The 19,108-nt window shown below is 41.1% G+C and overlaps 2 protein-coding genes and 1 long non-coding RNA gene across 7 annotated transcripts in view; 2 read left to right on the forward strand and 1 right to left on the reverse strand.

Moving 5' to 3' along the window:
* The window catches only part of asxl1 (ASXL transcriptional regulator 1), a 271,209-nt gene that overhangs the window by 201,898 nt on the left and 50,203 nt on the right, over positions 1 to 19,108 (forward strand). The window lies entirely within an intron of this gene.
* On the forward strand, positions 753 to 5,258 carry LOC133956233 (uncharacterized). Of its 2 annotated transcripts, XR_009921106.1 has the most exons (4): positions 753 to 837; positions 1,129 to 1,256; positions 3,190 to 3,335; positions 3,433 to 5,258. It is a non-coding gene; the product is annotated as an uncharacterized LOC133956233 (long non-coding RNA). The 2 variants fall into 2 exon arrangements; XR_009921105.1 differs by lacking the exon at positions 3,190 to 3,335.
* Positions 11,711 to 18,453, reverse strand: LOC133956205 (putative beta-lactamase-like 1). Of its 2 annotated transcripts, none has more exons than XM_062391091.1 (7): positions 17,757 to 18,453; positions 17,470 to 17,608; positions 16,456 to 16,556; positions 16,201 to 16,358; positions 15,354 to 15,574; positions 13,369 to 13,474; positions 11,711 to 13,226 (listed from the first exon to the last, which is right to left on the reverse strand). In XM_062391091.1, exons 2-7 carry the CDS (start codon positions 17,573 to 17,575, stop codon positions 12,248 to 12,250), a joined length of 1,671 nt encoding a protein of 556 aa, XP_062247075.1. In that variant the 5' UTR covers positions 17,576 to 17,608; positions 17,757 to 18,453; the 3' UTR covers positions 11,711 to 12,247. The 2 variants fall into 2 exon arrangements, with proteins under 2 accessions (XP_062247075.1, XP_062247074.1); XM_062391090.1 differs by having other exon boundaries at positions 16,456 to 16,559.

Consider the following 19,108-nt stretch of genomic DNA (forward strand, 5'->3'; position numbering starts at 1 on the left):
TGGGGATGGAGAGACACCTGTGTTAAACTCTGATGAGCCGGTGGTTGAAGAAAGGTCCACAACAAACACAAATTAGTCTGAGACACAGGAAGAGAATGAGCTCTGGAAGATGATAATCAGATTGAAAATGCACTACCAGTTGGAGAAGCACAGGATGAGATCCATGATCCTCCGTATTCAGATTCAGGCGAGGATGACAGAGCACATGGACATAACTTACTTAGGAGAGAAAGACGAGCCCCTAAATTCTTGGGAATCCAGCATGCTATAGTGAAGCACGGGCAAATGAAATGCTCTACCAGTATCAGCCTATACTATATAGAAAAGTTTAACCAGTGACCATGTGGACAAACCCATTGCAAGTTTACCAACCTTTATTCATGCAGTGATACTAAGTATAAAATAGATCTAGGCTGTTCGGTACATAGAGGGACTGTTTGACTAAAAAGAAAAGATCACTAGATATAGTAGAGTCATGTATAGGCAGTACATTCATATTTATCGTTAGGCCAAAAACAGTCACTACATTGCTATCACCCTCAAGACAGAGTGAAGATAACTAAAACATACCAGGTTGGGAACCCTTAGTTCATAAATGCTGGGATGTCGGGGTGACATCTAATGTTGCAGGGGAGTGTGTGATAGATTGTTAAAAGTATAATTTTAGCTAATCTATACTTGATTGGTTTAGCCTGATTGAGAGATGACATCTGGTATTGACTATTCATACCTGTCAAGGCCGGATAGGGGAGCTCTCTGCACTTTGCCATTCTCTATGAAGCTGACAGATAAGAAACACTGTGTCCGAGTAACTTTATTGACATCTCCCCTTTCCAGGTAAAGAATGAATGTTTATGTTCTGTGAACATGTTGCTAAGTTGTTTTGTTACAATATTAGATTGTTGAATCCATGATTGTGTGCTGTTTGTGCAGCTAGTTGAATCACACTGTTGTGCAGCTAGCTTAACACCGTTCTCTCAGTGGCCAGCATTGAGCGGCAGTAGGTTTTCTACAGTAAATGTAAATGATAAGGGAGGTGAATGGAAGAAAAAGGCATAACAGTGTTTAAATGTTGTATATTGAAAGAACTGTTGTAAATTGTTATTTGCTATTTCTGAAAACTATAAGGACTCTCTAGGAAGCTGACAGAGAGGAAACACCGTATCCGAGTTACTTTGTTGACATCTCCCCTTTCACGGGCGCAACATTTACTCCGCCGGATTGGCCGACTGATCTTACAACACAAGAAACACAAGGTGAGCTTCCCCACCTTCACTACACTACCCCTGCTGTTCAAGTGCATATCGTATCTGGCATTTGCGTTGCGTTCATTTCTGAGGATGTGCACAACTGACCCTCCAAATGGACTCAGGATATGCAAGACAGCCAGCTGTACAGAATATCAGCAGACTGAGGTTTGTGTGGCCACATTCAGCCGGAGCAGGGCTGCTGAGTGACCTGTGCCGGGTTGCATTGGGTAGACGTGCGCTGATGTTCGCTGAGCATAAAGCGGCGCTGTGGCGTTTGAGGGTTTTAGACAGGTGTCAATGTTCTGCAAGTTGAGGACCAGGGACTGGAGAGTGGTCTTCAGAATATTATCTAAAGCTAAAGAGGTAGCAGCAGTGTTAAGAAGGACGATGTGTTACTTATCTTCAGGAGGGGGTTTTGGAAGAAGTAGCTTGTTGAAACCTTTGCAACCGCGAACAGATTCGGGGACCCGGCTGTGGTCGTGCTCCAACAGTGATCAGGTAGAATCAATTTACAGTTTACTTGAACCGCTGGGTTACGGAGCCGAGAAGAAGGCCGGCCTGAAGCTGACTAAATTTACTTTCTGTGCCCTTTTTATGGCATCTCATTTTGAAACAAATGTAATTTGGAAAACTTATAGACTGATAGACTGAGGCATTGTGGGCAATAGTTGGCATTACATTAAATTAGGGTCAGACCCAGGACAACAAAATTCAAGAAAATACAATTTCTTCAAAATAAAGCAAAACTACAAAGTGCTATAAGTAAGTACCATTTAAGTCAGGGGTGGGCAATTCATTTTCCCGAGGGGCCACATAAGAAACATGGACAGTTGTGGAGGGCCGGACTAATAAGCTGAACTCAATTCTACTCAAATTAATTTGATAAGCTTCTACAGGTAAGAGTAAATGTTATGGTTAGGCAATGAAAAAGTGAGGCAGGCAAAGTAATAACGCCAACAATATATCACACTTTAATCAACATTTACAAGAACAGTTGTGAACAAAATATAAATTCTTTTGCAGTATTCCAATGATCAGCTTTAAATTAACTGTATACAAAGTGCTAATACTATTTACATATAGTCTAATCACCCCATTTGCTGTTTTTTCTTTTCTTTTCTTGTTAAGTGAGAGAAATCTAGTCTGTTTTGGGCATGAACAAGTGCATTGAACTCAGGTTGAATATCTGAGGTGGATATGCGAAGGTCAGCTGACAGGTGATCATCAGTGAGAGAGGATCTGTATCTGGATTTGTTAAACTTCATCACAGAAAATGTTTGTTCACATATGTCAGTAGATCCAAAGAGAACCAACATCTTCTGAGCATGCCTCCTCACGTATGAAAAGTTCACCTCTTTGAGAGAAGAATAAAACTCCAGCAGTGATGCTGACTTAAAGTGCTCTGCCAACAGTGTACCTGTGGAGGTGATCAACTGATGGTGTGGCTTCTTTCAGGGTTGGCATGTGGTTGAGCCAGTTGGACCACTGGTTAGTGAAAGCTCCCTCAGTGGCGAAATGCTAGGGGCTGGACTGACACAAACAAATCAAATACTGTTTCGTTCCTGATCCACCAATCAAAAGAGGAGTGTTATCATTTGAACACGAGTTGCACGTACGCTTCCATGTATAAAAGTAACTGCAGGCATGGTCAGCGCTCACCCTCACTGAGACGACACCCTGCAGAGTTTGTGTGTTTGCTCTTGTTTCCTCTATAATTCAGATATTTATTGCTTTATAAAGAGTCTTTTTAAAGACTCACTCCTTCCTTAGTAATACCTTCCAGCACTTGCAGCAGGCCTATTCGTAACCTAATCTATGGAGTAATTTGACTCCAGTAGTAACTACCCCTAACCAGCTTAGGGGGGGCCCAGCTTGCAAATGTTTGAGAACCTCTGTCTTAGACCACAAGTGGCCCTTCTGAGTCATCTTCTGTTTCCAGCATTGTTGCAAGTGCCTCAGTGAGGAGGACCACGTCACCTGGCCACAGTCCCAGGCGCTATGTCCAGACTGTCCCTTCCTCTGTCTCTTCCAACCTCTTCTGTGACTGCAAACACTTCTTCTATCACATCAGCTGCTGCTGGAGCAGTGAGAAACAATATTTTATTTAAATTGAAACAAGACTCCTTCATGACTAGCTTATAACCATGTCTATAAATCAGCCTTTTTTTGATTTATAAATTAGAGAATGTCAACTGCCACCCTCTTGGATACCTCCTCTGCTCCTCCTGCCCCCATGGACTCTGCCTCTGGTGATTGTGTCTCCTCTGCTGCGACATCTGTGGCCGGTCCCTGAGCACATCTTGCCCCTGACTCTCGACTATTGGCGGAAAATGTTGTGTCTGCTGCTGGTTCAGAGCCTGGCTGGCTGCCCGCAAAGCTGATGAAAACTTTACCAGCTCAGGATCAGAAATGGATTTCAGCAGCTCTTGGGAAGCACCAACATTTGCTCTCTGACTTGAAGCTATGGTATTATCCACCAGAGCCAGGGCTCATCTACCATCAGGGCCCCACTCCAGATCGCTTTTTCACTCATCGGCTTCCCTGTTGATGCCCTACCACCTGTGGAAGGTGAGGCTGTCCTGTCCTGCGTGTGGAAAACAGCTCACAGGCCATGGAGCCCACTAGAGAGGTTCTGGATGTGGACAGGTATAACCTGTTAATAACTGAGACCCTGTGATGCAGTTCAGCTGGTTGCAAAATCTTTCATATTTCCAGCAGTACTACCATATAGGACCAGTTGCCTGTGGTTTGGCTCACAGGCTGATCCTGACTCAAAGGTTATTATACTGAGATTATCTCACTTTGTAATGTCTTTGTTTGTTAATGAAACACTTCAAATTTGCTGGTTTTATTTGTGTCTCCTCTTTCCTTTGTTTTAGTTATAGATATGCTGGTGCATACTCAGACCTTGCTGCCCGGCCATGCCTCCTCCCTGTCACATTCCATGAGCCGCCTGAGCCAGTAGCTATCCCCTCTCTCAGGTGGATTCTAGCTGTCTAAGGCAGAGACATTTTGAGCAGGCCGGACCACATCAAAGCAAGCATAGCATGTACCTAGTGTCCTAAAAATGGACTCCACCAAAAGAGTGAAATTGTTTGACTGTTATAACTGTAATACTCAGGGACCCCCTACTATATATATTCAGGGACCCCTACTATATATATTGTATAAAATATATTGAACTGGGTCTAGTGCCATGTATAAACATAGCTACCCTGTTATTGTGCATTCAATACTAAGCTATTCAAATAATACACAGGTTCATATATTCATGTTTCTTGTTTAAACATGTGCAAGGTACAGGGTGGCCGTGCCACTGCCATTTATAAAAATACATCTTGCATACTATTGATATTATAAAATAATTCACAGATTCATGTTAATGTGTATTTAAAGACATTTAAATTTGTGGGGAAAAAGAATAAAAAAAATATAACAAATATTGTCTAATCAACTGGCTATTTTCCCCCTATCCAGCCCTGTCAGTCGCCCATTTTGGATTTTTGTCCAAACAAGTCCCTGCAGTCAAGTCACTTGCTCCTGCTAGCCCCATCCCCTCCTTTTGCCTGAAGACCATACATTCGGAAAACCCCAAAAAATAAATGCAGTCAGTGTCACCAGCCCCGGAATTGTGAAAATAGCCATCATCAATATTTTTTTCTTTTTATACTGTCATTTCAACACTTATATGCCACATGTGGATGGAGGCGATGCGGAGGAAGAGGGCAGAAAATAAATGATTAATTCTTTATCAGTGTAAATAATGTATTTATATATTTTTAAAAGAAGGTATTGTTGCAATAGGTCTCTATGTTTAGTAGTGATGGCGAGATGAAGCTTCTTGAAGCTTTGAAGCTTTCCATCCAATTGGTTCGCTCATGGGCTGAAGCTTCATGACGCTTCATTTGCTCTACTGCCCCATCAAGTGGTCATTAAATGTAAATGTAATTATAATGAAACCACCGCTTTGGTGTGTGAAGCTTTGAATTTAATAAATGATTTAATGATGTTTGTGATGCCAATACATGTAACACGTACAATAGGGATAAAAGTTAATTTATTTTTATTAAAAAACAGCAGTTCTCAACAGTGCTGGATTTTAGGCATTTCCTTTTTTAGAATTAATTTCGCCTGCTTTTGAAAAGATCCTTTCACAGGCTACAGATGAAGCTGGGGTCCAAGAAAAGATAGCGCAAGTTTGTACGAGTTAAGAAATAAATCATTTTTTTCCCCCCAATACTCTAGAATATATTGCAAGCAAACAAGCCGATGCAGAGCGGATTGGATGGAGGGGGGATATATGGTTACTTAAATCAGGAATCTCTTCCAAACCTGCAACTTGTTTGGGTCAGTGAGCACCTGCCCCTTCTCCAAAAATGTTCCTAAGATTATAACTCAGTCAGTATTACACATTTTTGGCTTTCACAAATAGTTTGTTTTCAGGTATTCATTGTCACTTGTCAGACATGATTTTTAGTGCTCCTCAAGGTTTTTTTGAAAAATTGCATTGTCTAAATAGACAAAAACAAAACAGTTTATTTGCCAGCAATTCACTGTTAAAGGCAATGGCCTTCATGGGAGTGGACGGCAGAGTAGGGGAGAGCGGGGTAATGTGGGACATCGGGTCATGAGAAACACCCCCTGTGTAACTGTTGCCACTATATTACTGTAATATGTTGTAAAGGTTTCCAAATGTATACAGTTAGGTCCATAAATATTTGGACATTGACACAATTTTCACCATTTTGGCTCTGTACACCACCACAATGGATTTTGAATGAAACAACAAGATGTGCTTTAAGGGCAGACTTTCAGCTTTAATTTGAGGGTATTAACATCCAAATCAAGTCAACGGTGTAGGAATTACAACACGTTTTATAAGTGGCACCCCCCTTTTTAAGGGACCAAAAGTAATTGGACAATTGGCTGCTCAGCTGTTCCATGGCCAGGTGTGTGTTATTTCCTTGTTATTTCATTGACAAGGAGCAAATAAAAGGTCTAGAATTCATTTCAAGTGAGGTATTTGTGTTTGGAATCTGTTGCTGTCAACTCTAATTATGAAGTCCAAAGAGCTGTCACTATCAGTGAAGCAAGCCTTCATTAGGCTGAATAATCAAAAAAACCTATCAGAGAGATATCAGAAACATTAGGTGTGGCCAAATCAACTGTTTGGTACATTTATAAAAAGAAAAAAACGCACTAGTGAGCTCAGCAACACCAAAAGACCCGGAAGACCACGGAAAACAACTTTGGTGGATGACAGAATAATTATTTCCCTGGTGAAGAAAAACCCCTTCATAACAGTTGGCCAGATCAAGAACACTCTCCGGGAGGTAGGTGTATCTGTGTCAAAGACAACAATCAAGAGAAGACTTCACCAGAGTAAATACAGAGGGTTCACCACAAAATGTAAACCATTGGTGAGCCTCAAAAACAGGAAGACCAGATTGGAGTTTGCCAAACGACATTTAAAAGAGCCTGTAAAGTTCTGGAACAACATCCTATGGACAGATGAGACAAAGATCAACTTGTACAAGAATGATGGGAAGAGAAGAGTATGGAGAAGGGAAGGAACTGCTCAGGATCCAAAGCATACCACCTCATCAGTGAAGCATCGTGGAGGTAGTGTTATGGCGTGGGCATGTATGGCTGCCAATGGAACTGGTTCCCTTCTATTTATTGATGATGTGACTGCTGACAAAAGCAGTAGGATAAATTCTGAAGTGTTTTGTGCAATATTATCTGCTCATATTCAGCCAAATGCTTCAGAATTCATTGGACGGCACTTTACAGTGCAGATGGACAATGACCCAAAGCATATTGCAAAAGAAACCAAAGAATTTTTAAGGCAAAGAATTGGAATGTTATGCTATGCCCAAGTCAATCACCTTGCCTGAATCCAATTGAGCATGCATTTCACTTGCTGAACACAAAACTAAAGGGAAAATGCCCCAAGAACAAGCAGGAACTAAAGACAGTTGCAGTAGAGACCTGGCAGAGCATCACCAGGGACGAAACCCATTGTCTGGTGATGTTAATGGGTTCCAGACTTCAGGCTGCTATTGACTGCAAAGGATTTGCAACCAAGTATTAAAAGTGACAATTACATTTATGATTATGTTAGTTTGTCCAATTACTTTTGGTCCCTTAAAAAGGGAGGGCCACTTATAAAATGTGTTGTAATTCCTACACCGTTCACCTGATTTGGATGTAAACACCCTCAAATTAAAGCTGAAAGTCTGCACTTAACGTTCATCTGGATTGTTTAATTTCAAATCCATTGTGGTGGTGTACAGAGCCAAAATAATGAAAATTGTGTCAATGTCCAAGTATTTATGGACCTAACTGTATTTTGTATTTGTATATAGCATTACTGTGTAATCATATAATACTTTTATTTTGAAGCCTCCACTGAGCTGCTTGTTTGAGAAGAAACACGGAGAAGAAACACGAAGAAGAGACACAGAGAAGCAGGCAGATGTAGTTACACACATGTCTAAGAGTTTGTTAATTAAAAGAAGATAAGAAGATTCCTTTTCAGAGCATGCAGCCAACGAGGTATTTTGTCTGTTTGTTATTTACTTTAACCTTGATTGTAATTATTTATACTGTGTTTGCTAACTAGCTAACGTTATATGTTATGTCTTTGTTACCGTGTTTAACTTAGTTTTCACGGTTTGAAGTGGAGAACAAGACTTCATTTGTGAAATTTGTGGTCCGGAGATGGTGGACCACCTCAGATAGGGAGAAGATTGATATGGGCTCAAACTGATCCAAGACAGCTTAGTGCATAGGAGGAATAGGGGAGTCACGGTCAATGGACGTAGTTAATGAAGATCTAAGAACAGACATTTTCTAAACAAAGAATTTAAGAAGATAATCACAGAAGGGAGAAAGATAGAATATGAGTATAATTACAGGGGTTAGTGAGAGTATTACAAATTTGAAAAAGGACCTGAGGCCTTTTTGTTAAGTATGTTAGTGTCTGTGTTGCGGAAGAATTACGATTGGAGAGAAGAAGGAGTCTACACCACCAGCACTGAAGTTCACCCGGTGTCGCTGCTAAAAGGTATGGCACGTTGTAGCGTGAGGCGGATGTCCTCGCGAGTTATTAAAGTGTGATTAAACATTTAGAAACTAGCTCGTCGCCAGCATTGGAGACTTCGCCACGCCAGCGAGCAAGGACAGCTAGCCGTTTCGCCGCTACAGCCTTTGATGTGCCCGCACCGTCGGCGACTTCACCACATCAGCGAGCAAGGACAGCTAGCCGTTTTGCCACTACAGCACTTGACGGCCCGCAGCTCACTTGCCCTCTCTCCCTCTCTCTCCCAAGCCACATAGAGATGGTATGGTTTCGTGAGTATTACCCTGCCACATGTGACTCCACATTGTTAATCAAGCAGCAAAGCGTCTCGGACAGTAATGTCCATTTTTGGAACAGTTCAATACACTTTGAGGACTGTGGCTCGATCATTTTGAACTGAACGTGTAAAACATTGAACTGCAAGTGAACATACTGAATGTGAAAAACATTGAACTTTGATTGTGAAAGATGTTTATTGTGCAAAACGATCTTTTATTATGGTTTTTTGAAGTAACGGAATTTCTTTGCATTTAGTTAGAGGAAAGAGTGTTAAGCTTGAGTTGGAATTTATTGCATTTATGGACACATCTTGCTAGTGTCATCAACAATAAAGTGTATGTTTGTATGGGGCATTGATATTTGGTGGTCTGGTAAATGTGCCCTTTTCAGTTAGAACTCACCGGTGAGTAGGACAGGTGTCTCTGTTTAGAGAATTGTTTTGAGCAGGGTAAAGTGTTTCAGCATGATACCATTGTTCTAAGTTTCGATTAAATAATAAAACAAATGTTACTTTGTTCTTTTTGGCTCTTCTAATTCCAAGGAGTTGCTGTCGGCTTTTATCATTTCTAAATTTAACAAATCAAATTTTAAGTACAGCGCTAAGTAAGGGATGGTTGTGGTGAGAGGAGAGAACAGAAGTTGGTTGAAAAGATCCCCAGTTTCTCAAATATGCATTCTGAATTGTCCTGTGGCAAGATATTAAAACCCAAAGTGTCCATGATGGCTGTGCCAACAGTGTATGAAGGTGAGACAAAAAGGGCTGGGTACAGAGGCACTGTATGAATATGTGTGTGAATGTGATTTGTAGTGTAGAGCATTCTGAGTCTATTAGACAGCAAAAGCTCCATATTAATACTGTCCATGTCCAATAACATGTTTTGAAATATCAAAACACTGCAAAGCACTCCTAGGAAGATAGATGGGAGTTGCATGGTGTACAGCTTTTACTAGACTGTCAACCCAGAAGTAGCAGAAGGGAGGGCAGAGTGGCAGTCAGCAGTCACCCTGTCTGGATCAATCCCAAAGGTCAATGATAAAGCCTCGGCTCCTGGCATAGGTGACATAGGCGATGCCTAGGGCACAAAATGCAGAGAGGGCGGCACAAGAGACTGATATATCACGATGTGACACATGCAATAAAAAACCAGTATATTCACATCAAAACATCATCTTGGGGCTGTTCGCAACGGCAGCGTAGTGCCGGGAAGCTCCGGGAAGTGCCGCGTCAGGCTAGCGATCTGGAGCGATGGTTATGGGATCTGTTCTATTTTTTTCACTCGCTGACATCAAATTGGGCCGGAAAACACACTGAAAATCTTTTTGAAAAAATGTTAAATGATGAAAGTGATGTATTATATACATTTATTAAATATGCATCCCATACTTTCGATTTCACCGCTGTTTTCCTGGAGTTTCTTTTCCCAGATTTTTGCCTCCACATGATGAAATTTGCCATCTTCAATTATGTACTTATTCCACACATTTGTCAGTTGTGTCTAAACAGACAGACACACACAAGCACATACTCTGGGGGGGTGGTGGCTACAGGCTTGCGTAGGTCAGTCACCTGTGAAGACCATTATCATTTACCCCTGAACCAGTGCGGAGAAATGCGCTTCCTGTGTGAACAGCCAAGCGGCTGCTCGCACAGAGTCTGCGCTTCCGTCTCAGATGTGTCCCTGACGTACACGCTGCGGTGTTAGACTGTGGTAAGAGTCAAAGATGATTTTAAAAAAGCATGAAATTATCAGGTGCAGGATTCAGAAAGCGCAGCAAAGTAGAGGAGGAGAAGAAAGAAAAATTTGGAGGTAAGAATCACCCCGATTGTGGACATCATTGTTTATTTTTGTCGACATGACATGATATGCTGTCAGTACAGCCGACTTAAGACTCTTTTCACTTTTTATATATTACTATTTGTCTGCCGGTGTGTGCATCTATACAGTCTAAAAGTTCTTGGGGATACATGATGATGCAACATTGCCAGGGCCGGCCCTGGATAAAGCACAAGGATTCTCCGCAAGAAGTCATGTCATTAACATGTGTTGATGAGAAATTAATGTGATGAAGAGGAAAAGGAGGAAAGAGAAGCTCTGTGTGTCATGTTTTCCCCCACCTTCTAGACCTAAAGCAGCATAACTAAGAGCAGGTCAAAGACAGACCTGGACCAGCTCTAACTACAAGCTTTATCGTAAAGGAAGGTTTTAAGCTACTCTTAAATGTACAGATGGTGTCTGCCTCCCGAACTGAGATGATTCCACGGGGGAGGAGCTTGATAGCTGAATGCTTTGAATAAATGAATACTTTCAGAGACTTTAGGGACGAGAATTATAAATTCTACACAGCATTTTGGACAAGTTTTCAGAGTCTTTAAAGACTTAATGGTGGAGTCAGATAGTGAGGAATTACTACAATTGTCATTTTCAGCATCTTTTTGAGACAGGACATGGCTGAATTTTGAAATGTTATGTAGGTGAAAGGCATTCCTTGAAGTTTATTTTAAATGTGATTCAAAGGAGAAGCCTGGAGTAAACGTAAGACAGCTGATACTTTTTCTGGAAGCAAGGATGAAGCCATCCATAGGAGCTACTTCATTAGATAATTCATCTCTTCAGTTTTGTCAATGATTTAATAAAAGAAAATTGTCAGTATCACATTACCTCTAATTAACAGTTTGGGCTGAATCTTACTCACATTTATTTTACTTTAGTTTGAATTTGCTTCTGTGTTTCACATGAACCTACCTCTATCAGCTGCTGCCAGGGCTGAGAGGCTCTGCTGTATTAGCAGAGGATCAGACAGTTACAGTGTAGGGATGAGGGGGTCTTCTTCTGCCTTGAGTGTAATGTTTTCGGATCTTCAAATTGGATGGTCTGAAGGCAATGTGCTGAATGGCACGTCAGCTTGAGTATAAATGCAGGGTCAAAGTTTCACAAATAGATTGATTGTGGGAATTTCTCTCAGACTGTGAAACCTCATCGAAAACAGACCTGAACTAATTTTGAGTACACAAAATATTTCTAAAATTTTGAAGAATGTGGATTTCATTTCTGTGGACAAAAAACTTTTTCACACATGTACATAATATTTCTACATCGACCAAACTTTATTACAAATTTACAAACTTTACTTTGTGCGATTTTTGTCTTGAAATTCACACATTCCAATAAAAGAAAGCATTATTTTTACTTGTAGACTAAAGTGATATACTAACTGCAGGCTGTACAATTATTTCAATTATTTTGTTATAAACTTCACAAGCATAAGCTATTAATTACCATCATTTGACATATCTTATTAGTTCACACTGCAGGCACTTTTGAGGAAAATGTTCTGCCCATTAACCAAACATGTCTTAACAAAAATGTATAGAGCAATGTGTCAGTTCTGCATTGCCTGTACTAGTTACTTTTCAGGAGAATACCTCTCAGAGATCTGGGCAAGACAAAATTATAAATTGGTATTATGAGAGTTAAATCAAAACAAAAATTTCAGATTATTCACATTGATTTAAAAAAGAGGTGACACTGACCACATGAAACATTCCAAACTTTCATATTTATGCAATATCACGTTACTCCTTGTATATTTCCACCCCTCTTACAATGACGGTTAATTGTTAAACTAGATTAGATCATGAAGTTAAGTATGGTCTGCCAGCTATCCTTGTCACTTTGTAAGTGTTGAGGCCTGGGGAATCGAATCCTGGTGACACACCTTTTTTGTTGAAGACATAAAAGTTAAAGATCTGCCTGTCCTGTGCCTCAAGGGACACTGAGGCACTGTTAAACTTTAGTTTACAAGGGTATGGGGTCTCAAACACTACCCTGAACAGCCTGTCCTGCAGGTAATCCAAGCGAATAGTTCGGTAATTGGACGGCACAGTTGTGTCAACCTGTGGTCCAAACTGCTGCATCACTATCACTCCATCTGAATCGACTTTGATTTCATAGAAGGTCATATTCTTAAAAGTAAAAAAACCAATATAGGGAGCTGGGTCAGGTGGTGGTTTGAGCATTTGTTGAGTGTCTCTGAAAGCATTCACCACCACAGGGATGAGATAGCTGTAGGCCTGGCTCACAATGTCCTGTTCTGCAGGCCGAACCCCAGCCATCAGGACAACCAGTCCTAACTTTAGCCTTGGTACTAGGGAGAGGGTGGCCGCATAACCATCCAGGTCGCCGTCCTTCCTCACCACATCATAGCCAAACTGCTCATTGATCTCCCATGGTGTACCGGTGGAGTTTGCAAAGTAGCCACTCTGGCATCGTAAGACTGGGGTCATCATGGTGTTCAGGGTGTCCTGGCGGAGCAGGGTCCCAGCATGTACACCTAGAAGAGCCATCATGAGCTTGGCCATGTCAGCAGTAGTGGAATACATCTGGCCTGCAGGTCGGTACCAGCCAAGGTTGTATAGTGGAGCCAGCTGGCCATTGCTGTACACACCCGAAGCCATCTGCCTCTGAATGTCTGGAGTTAAGCTGAATCCAGTTTGCTCCATTCTGAGCTTTTCCAGAATGTTCTCTGATACCCAGCTCTCAAAGTCTGTGCCAGTCACCTTCTGGGCCAAAATATTGGCCAATAAGGAAAAAGCAACATTGCTGTAGTGGCATCTTAGGGGAAGAGAGAAAGTAATGTCACAAATGTTTGCAAGTTGCCTCGCTGCAAAATACCAAACAGAAGCTCTCTCTTGAAAGTCACATCAAGGCATCCGAGTCAATAATAGAGCAATAGAGAAAGGAGGCCAAGTCTTACCTTGTGCCTGGATCTGCCACAAGGACATCATCCTGCAACAAAATCAGAGCTGACTGTGTGTCTCCACTCCAGAGGAGATTAGTTGACCTCAATCTTCTGGGTAACCCTGTAGAAATATTAGACAACCTTAATGGGCAAAATTGATACGTATATCTGTGAGCTGTCAACCCTATTGTTTACTGAAAGAGTTGCTCTTAAAGAACAGAGTCACAAGGGGCTGATGCGTAGACTCCTGCCTCGTCCAAGAGGAGCTGCACTTGAAAGCTCAGCTTGCATGGTGGTGTCAGTCAATATTCAAATTGTGCGGCTCTTTTAAATGGAGTGAATAGACCACCAGCATGGTATTGTTCTACAAAATATTGTTTGTGAAAATCTACATGAAGACTTTCCAAACTCGTCAGCTTGGTGATACTGATCTAATGCAATCATGATTTTGTTGCACATAAGTTTGTGTTAGCATGATACCTATTTTCCTTCAATTTGTCCAGTATCCAGCAGCTTGTGCCATGGTTTGAGTCAGTGTCCTCAAAAAGTTTTCAAATAGGAAATCCCAACCCCCTGTTAATCCCTCCTTTTAAGCCTTAAAAGACAGAGCTGATTAGCTCTATCTCTGGACACAGGTCAGTGTTAATATAGGTCCCTTCTCTGTTAATCTGTGACCAGGTAGATGCTGTAGTGGGTGGTACAGATGTGTCCTCAACAGTTTGAGGCTGTAGACCATTATTTAGATCAATGGGCCTGTTTCAGTTCCTCTTGTAGTCCCTGCCAGGGATTCTACACATGGTGGACACAATAACAGAGATCAACCTCAGCCCTAAACCTTACTGTAGGTACTTTTGTTTTACAAACATGTAGAGACAAACTTCAGTAATGTAAGTATTGTTCACACACTTTCTTGTTTTGTTTGTACTCTCAGGATCAATCCTCTGAGGGTCATATTGCAGTAAATTTCTCCTCTATCAAACTCTAAAGTAACAACTAATAAATCAACTCAGAACATGTATTTTACACAAAACATGATAAGTATTTATATACCACTAGTCTTATTGACCATTACAAGCGATTTACAGTATAGGCCACATTCACACGCACATACTTACAGCATTACTGTATGCCTCTCTTTTTACAGTATCTATGATCTAATCACTGACCTTCTGGTAAGTGGACGAGATACTGTAACCCCTGAACGACAGCCGCCCCGGAAAGATCACATAACCAAATGTTGACACTCAATGAGATTGATATATTGATGATATGATTGTGGTACACCAGCTGGTGTTGCCATATCCATTTACTTTCTGTTTGTTCCAGTGGCATTGCAATTCGTACAGGAGCTGGTGCTACTGACCATAGTTCACATCATGACTTTCCATGTGCTTGATTGTTAATTTCTGTGGATATGCATACAACTAACTGCCCAGAATTATTAAACAGAGTTATCTGCATCTATATTGGATGTTCCTGCACCTCAAATTTATCTCTAAGCCAAGATTGGTGCAAATGCAGAAAATCGTGTGTCACAAAGTTAAGGTGTGGAGGTCAGTATGGTGGGTGAGGGTGTGGTGAACTGGACTGATACCACATGCCTGACTGCATTATACCAGCAGTTTAAAATAAATGGGGAATGTTAGACTAGAGTAAGGACTGTAGTCTCTTCAAGGTAAAAACTGCATGTTGATTACTTGTTTATAACTGAACCCTGGCTGCAGCAAGAATAATTTGTTGGTATAAATTAATCTACACCCCCTACTACTTATATCTCACATTCCTCAATGACTTTAAAGTTTCAACCTCACCATATAAAGTGCCTTCAGATAATGAATGACCTGATCTGGCGATATCTAATTTAAATTAGCTCTACATCCTATCCACAGAAATACACCAGTGATTGTAGAAAAATATCAAAGAGACAGAAAGGAAGAAAGCAATTTCTTAATTAATAAAAACAAATGGCCCCATGTCCTTAAACATACGAGTGCAATTACCAGAGACCTGACTGGCCATCCTGCGCAGACTAAGTGCTGGAGAGCGGCTCCTGAGAGTCCTGACTGACGAGGAGGCTGGTCCCTCACTTTTCCCGAGTGGGTTCTTGATGGTGAAATTGTTTGTGTACTTCTCCAAAGGGTCATCCAGAGAGTCTACCAGGCCATCCTCCCACAGCTTGTACAGCATCAGTGTGGGGAAGATTTTAGAGAGGCTTGCAATTCTGAAATTACAGTGATAAAAGTTAATTCCATTTGATTGAACTGTTAGACTCATCTTCTTCAATGAGTGTGTTACAGGTTACAACCTGTATGACACAAGTGGCTCTATCGCTAAGCATGACTTTTAATAATGTCCTCATCGAAGGGTTTGTGCTTCAACTTAAGTATTGACATGTTCACCATTAATTAATCTCAATTTGCACTTTCTAGGGCCCAAAACTATAAACTTTCCATCATAACACACCGGCAATGTTAAAGGTTTATCAGCTGAACAGTTGTTGAGAAAATCTTAGGACAGATTCCCATTTATGAATAAATGTATCCTGATTTAATAATACAGCATTCCCACTGCTGCTGCACAGATATAAGCACTTCGTTTGGTGAAGCTCCTTTATGAAGCTTATTTAGTACAGTGTAGGACTAATCTTAACCTCTAATTCTAGCTCTAAACCTCAAATCAAATACCATGTCCCACAGAAGAATTCTATGCTTTTGACTGGATCATTGTAATATAGAAGTGTTTTGCATTTACATAAATCACCTCTTCCTCTTTTTCATACCTCTTTCGTAATTTTTGTTAGTCTCTTCTACACTTGTTCTACATAGCGTGAATGATTATAAATCTCACCTGTACACTGTGTACTCATCGGGTGCAGATGAGGAAGGGTCAGTTATGTTTTTCTTTCCAAAGTGTCCGTTCCACAGAATAGAATCATTTAAAACCACGATGGCTGATATCGCTGGTAACTTGGTGGTGTGAACACTTGACCTCAGGAGTACGTCTATCTGTTTGGAGAAACTTCAGTAAAACTAACTGTAACCATATCAAGAATATCAAAATGATAAACATGAATGAAAAAATATATAATTAAAAGAGATTTACCTTTTCTAAGGCCACTCTCAGTGATGTGATTGGATGCTTGAGGGGCACGGGCTCAGGAAAACGAGGGCACATCTCCTCTACTATCACTTGTTTTACAACCACTGCTGTGGAAAATTGATAAAGGATAGTTTCATCATATCGGAAACATGCAGACACAACGTATCTATGTGTCATGGTATAATACAGACCCCACCTGCACAACCAGAGCAAAATCTTAAGGCTATTACTATATGTGACTGTGGGGAACACTCTGACTTCGATAACAGAGAGTTATCAAATGTGCCTGCAAAAGTTTTTTAACTTTTACGAAATCAGAGTTCTTGCTCAATATCTGAATGAATGACACCATGCTGTAACTCCTGTCCTGTAAACCTGAACAAAACAGTTTCTAGTTGAAAAAAGAATGTAAACTAGCTTTTGGGTAGTTTAATGATTTCAATGTTTGTTTGGGTGAATGACCACCCCAGGCTTATATTAAGATAGGATTCTGCAGTTGGTAAAGTGAAGGGAGTCTTGTACTGTACCATTCCTTGTGAATAAGGGGGATTAAAACAAAGATTAAAGGAGCAATGAATAAAAGGGAAAACGCTTTGTTACAGCAGTAATCTAGCATAAACACAGTAACCAGAAACAATGACTGTGCAGTACGTGCTGTAAATAAGTCACCCTTCCTGTAAGTTCCCAGCAGGGAGAGGGTTATTAGGGTGAGTTGCATACAGGAAACCTTGAACATTGAGCTGTGTCATATATAAAGCACGAGCAATAACTGTTGTCATTCTATCCAGAAACACTCACCAGTACTCAGCAGGAAGCCTGTTGTCTCTCAGCATGATTTAAGGTCTGCTTTAAACTGGGAGCTAATCCTATTGGAGCTATTTCCAGTTCTGTGTAATCTTGCTGCAGCAGCTACAAATGAACAGTTACACCAAAGAGGCTAAGACAGGCCCACATAGGTTAAACACTCAAACAAAATGTTGTAAAAAATCTATTTATGGAGGCAACATTAAACATTACCTGTCTTCAGCTTTGGCATCCTGTACTGCCATATGAAACAGCTAGTCATGACCACAGAGAGCAGAAAGAAGACAACCATTCCCAGCATGGTCCACTTAACCTTCATGTTGTTCAGTGGTTGTTGTGGGCAGCTAACGCACTACAGAAAAATTCAAAAAGTGACGAATAATTGCACCTTGACATTACACACAACTCTATGTAGGAAAATGATAATATCCAGAAAAGACAACAAACTTAATATAATTTCATACAAAACAGCTTAATTTATTGAAGGATGGAAAACTAACCTCAAATTTCTCTTTTTATCTTTGAGTCATTCTTCATCGTCAAGCAACAAAAATCCACTAATTAATTTCCTGCAAGGTGAAAAGGGAAAAGCCAGAAGAACTGCATGCTTCCAGCTCCACTGCTCCTGAGTATTGACTGTGACCACCACACACATGCACTTAATCCTGACGTGATCCCTGGCTCCAGATGAAGGGCTGATTCTATTCCCACTCTGCTTTGAGATCATAATCTGCTAGGAGAATCAGCCACAGAGCCAAATGTATGGAGGAGTGTGAAATGGATATCTGCTAAGCACTCAGGCATCAAATCATCTTATAAACTCTGGGGTTAATTCTACGCATGCAACACTCATCTACTGCTGAACGCTCTCTATCACACTATCAGGAGGACAGGGCAGGGCTCACAACTATGAAAATTATAAACATTTATAAGATTTGAATGAACACAGGTCTAATGACAGCATGGAGAGAAGACATTTAATTTTTCAATCTGTTGCTTCTTTAATAGCTTATTGAATGTGATACTCTACACAAAACGACCAAAGTTCAATGGTTGATCATGATAGATCAAACTCCATTGGCTTAGAAAGGCTGTTCCCGTTAGTGCTTGCTACCTCTGAATGTATTTGCATGCAGTGGCCTCTCCAATCACTAGAGGGAAGTGTAGACTTAAATCAGCTTGTTACAAACTGCAGTTCCTCAGTCCCTGGAACATAACCATGTCCTCCCTCCCTCCCTCCCTCCCTCCCTTGCTCGCACGCACGCACGCACGCGCACACACAATGTAAGTGCAATATAACTGCTACTTTTACAAGTTATAGTCGGAAGTTAGAGCAAGGACAGCAAACAGTCATGATATTGTTGAGTGTTAGCTCACAGTGAGGAAGCATCAAGCCGATTGGCAGATGCAGAGCGAAAGGGCTGGGTTGTAAGGTTTGACCTGAGCCGTTCACGGCAATCATTTTCAGGTGGTGTGGGACATCCACCGAGAGGTGTCAGTCAGACAGGCAGAGATTCCTGCGGCTACCTGTGATTCGGATTGGGAAAAAGCGAGAATTAGTTGGGCGTCATCAGTGTAGCTGTGGTAGGAAAATCCATGTGTGAGGACACCCAGACGTAATGCCTATTTACACCCAAAAACCCTTCTTAGACCGTGACTGTGAATGTTCAGTTACAAGAAACTTTGAAATATCACAGACAAACCCTACAATTACCTGGGACATAAAGGGAAGCGTGTGTCAAGGTTATGACTGTATGAGTTATGTCCACTGGCTGCTCACTATGAAGAGAACACCTCCACCTGCTGGGCGTGACGCACATCTCCAGATTAAGGCTTCACCCCTGAAGTTGAG

This window comes from Platichthys flesus, chromosome 7 (genome assembly GCF_949316205.1).
Source record: "Platichthys flesus chromosome 7, fPlaFle2.1, whole genome shotgun sequence".
NCBI classification, from domain to species: domain Eukaryota; kingdom Metazoa; phylum Chordata; class Actinopteri; order Pleuronectiformes; family Pleuronectidae; genus Platichthys; species Platichthys flesus.

What these genes read in the sequence shown, in the direction of transcription:
- LOC133956205 (XM_062391090.1), bottom strand. Translation starts at nt 17,575, where the DNA reads ATGAAGGTTAAGTGGACCATGCTGGGAATGGTTGTCTTCTTTCTGCTC. An exon ending in GATGCCAAAGCTGAAGACAG is followed by an intron (nt 16,560 to 17,469) that starts GTAATGTTTAAT and finishes AATTTTCCACAG; the next exon opens with CAGTGGTTGTAAAACAAGTG. An exon ending in GTGGCAGATCCAGGCACAAG is followed by an intron (nt 13,227 to 13,368) that starts GTAAGACTTGGC and finishes TCTTCCCCTAAG; the next exon opens with ATGCCACTACAGCAATGTTG.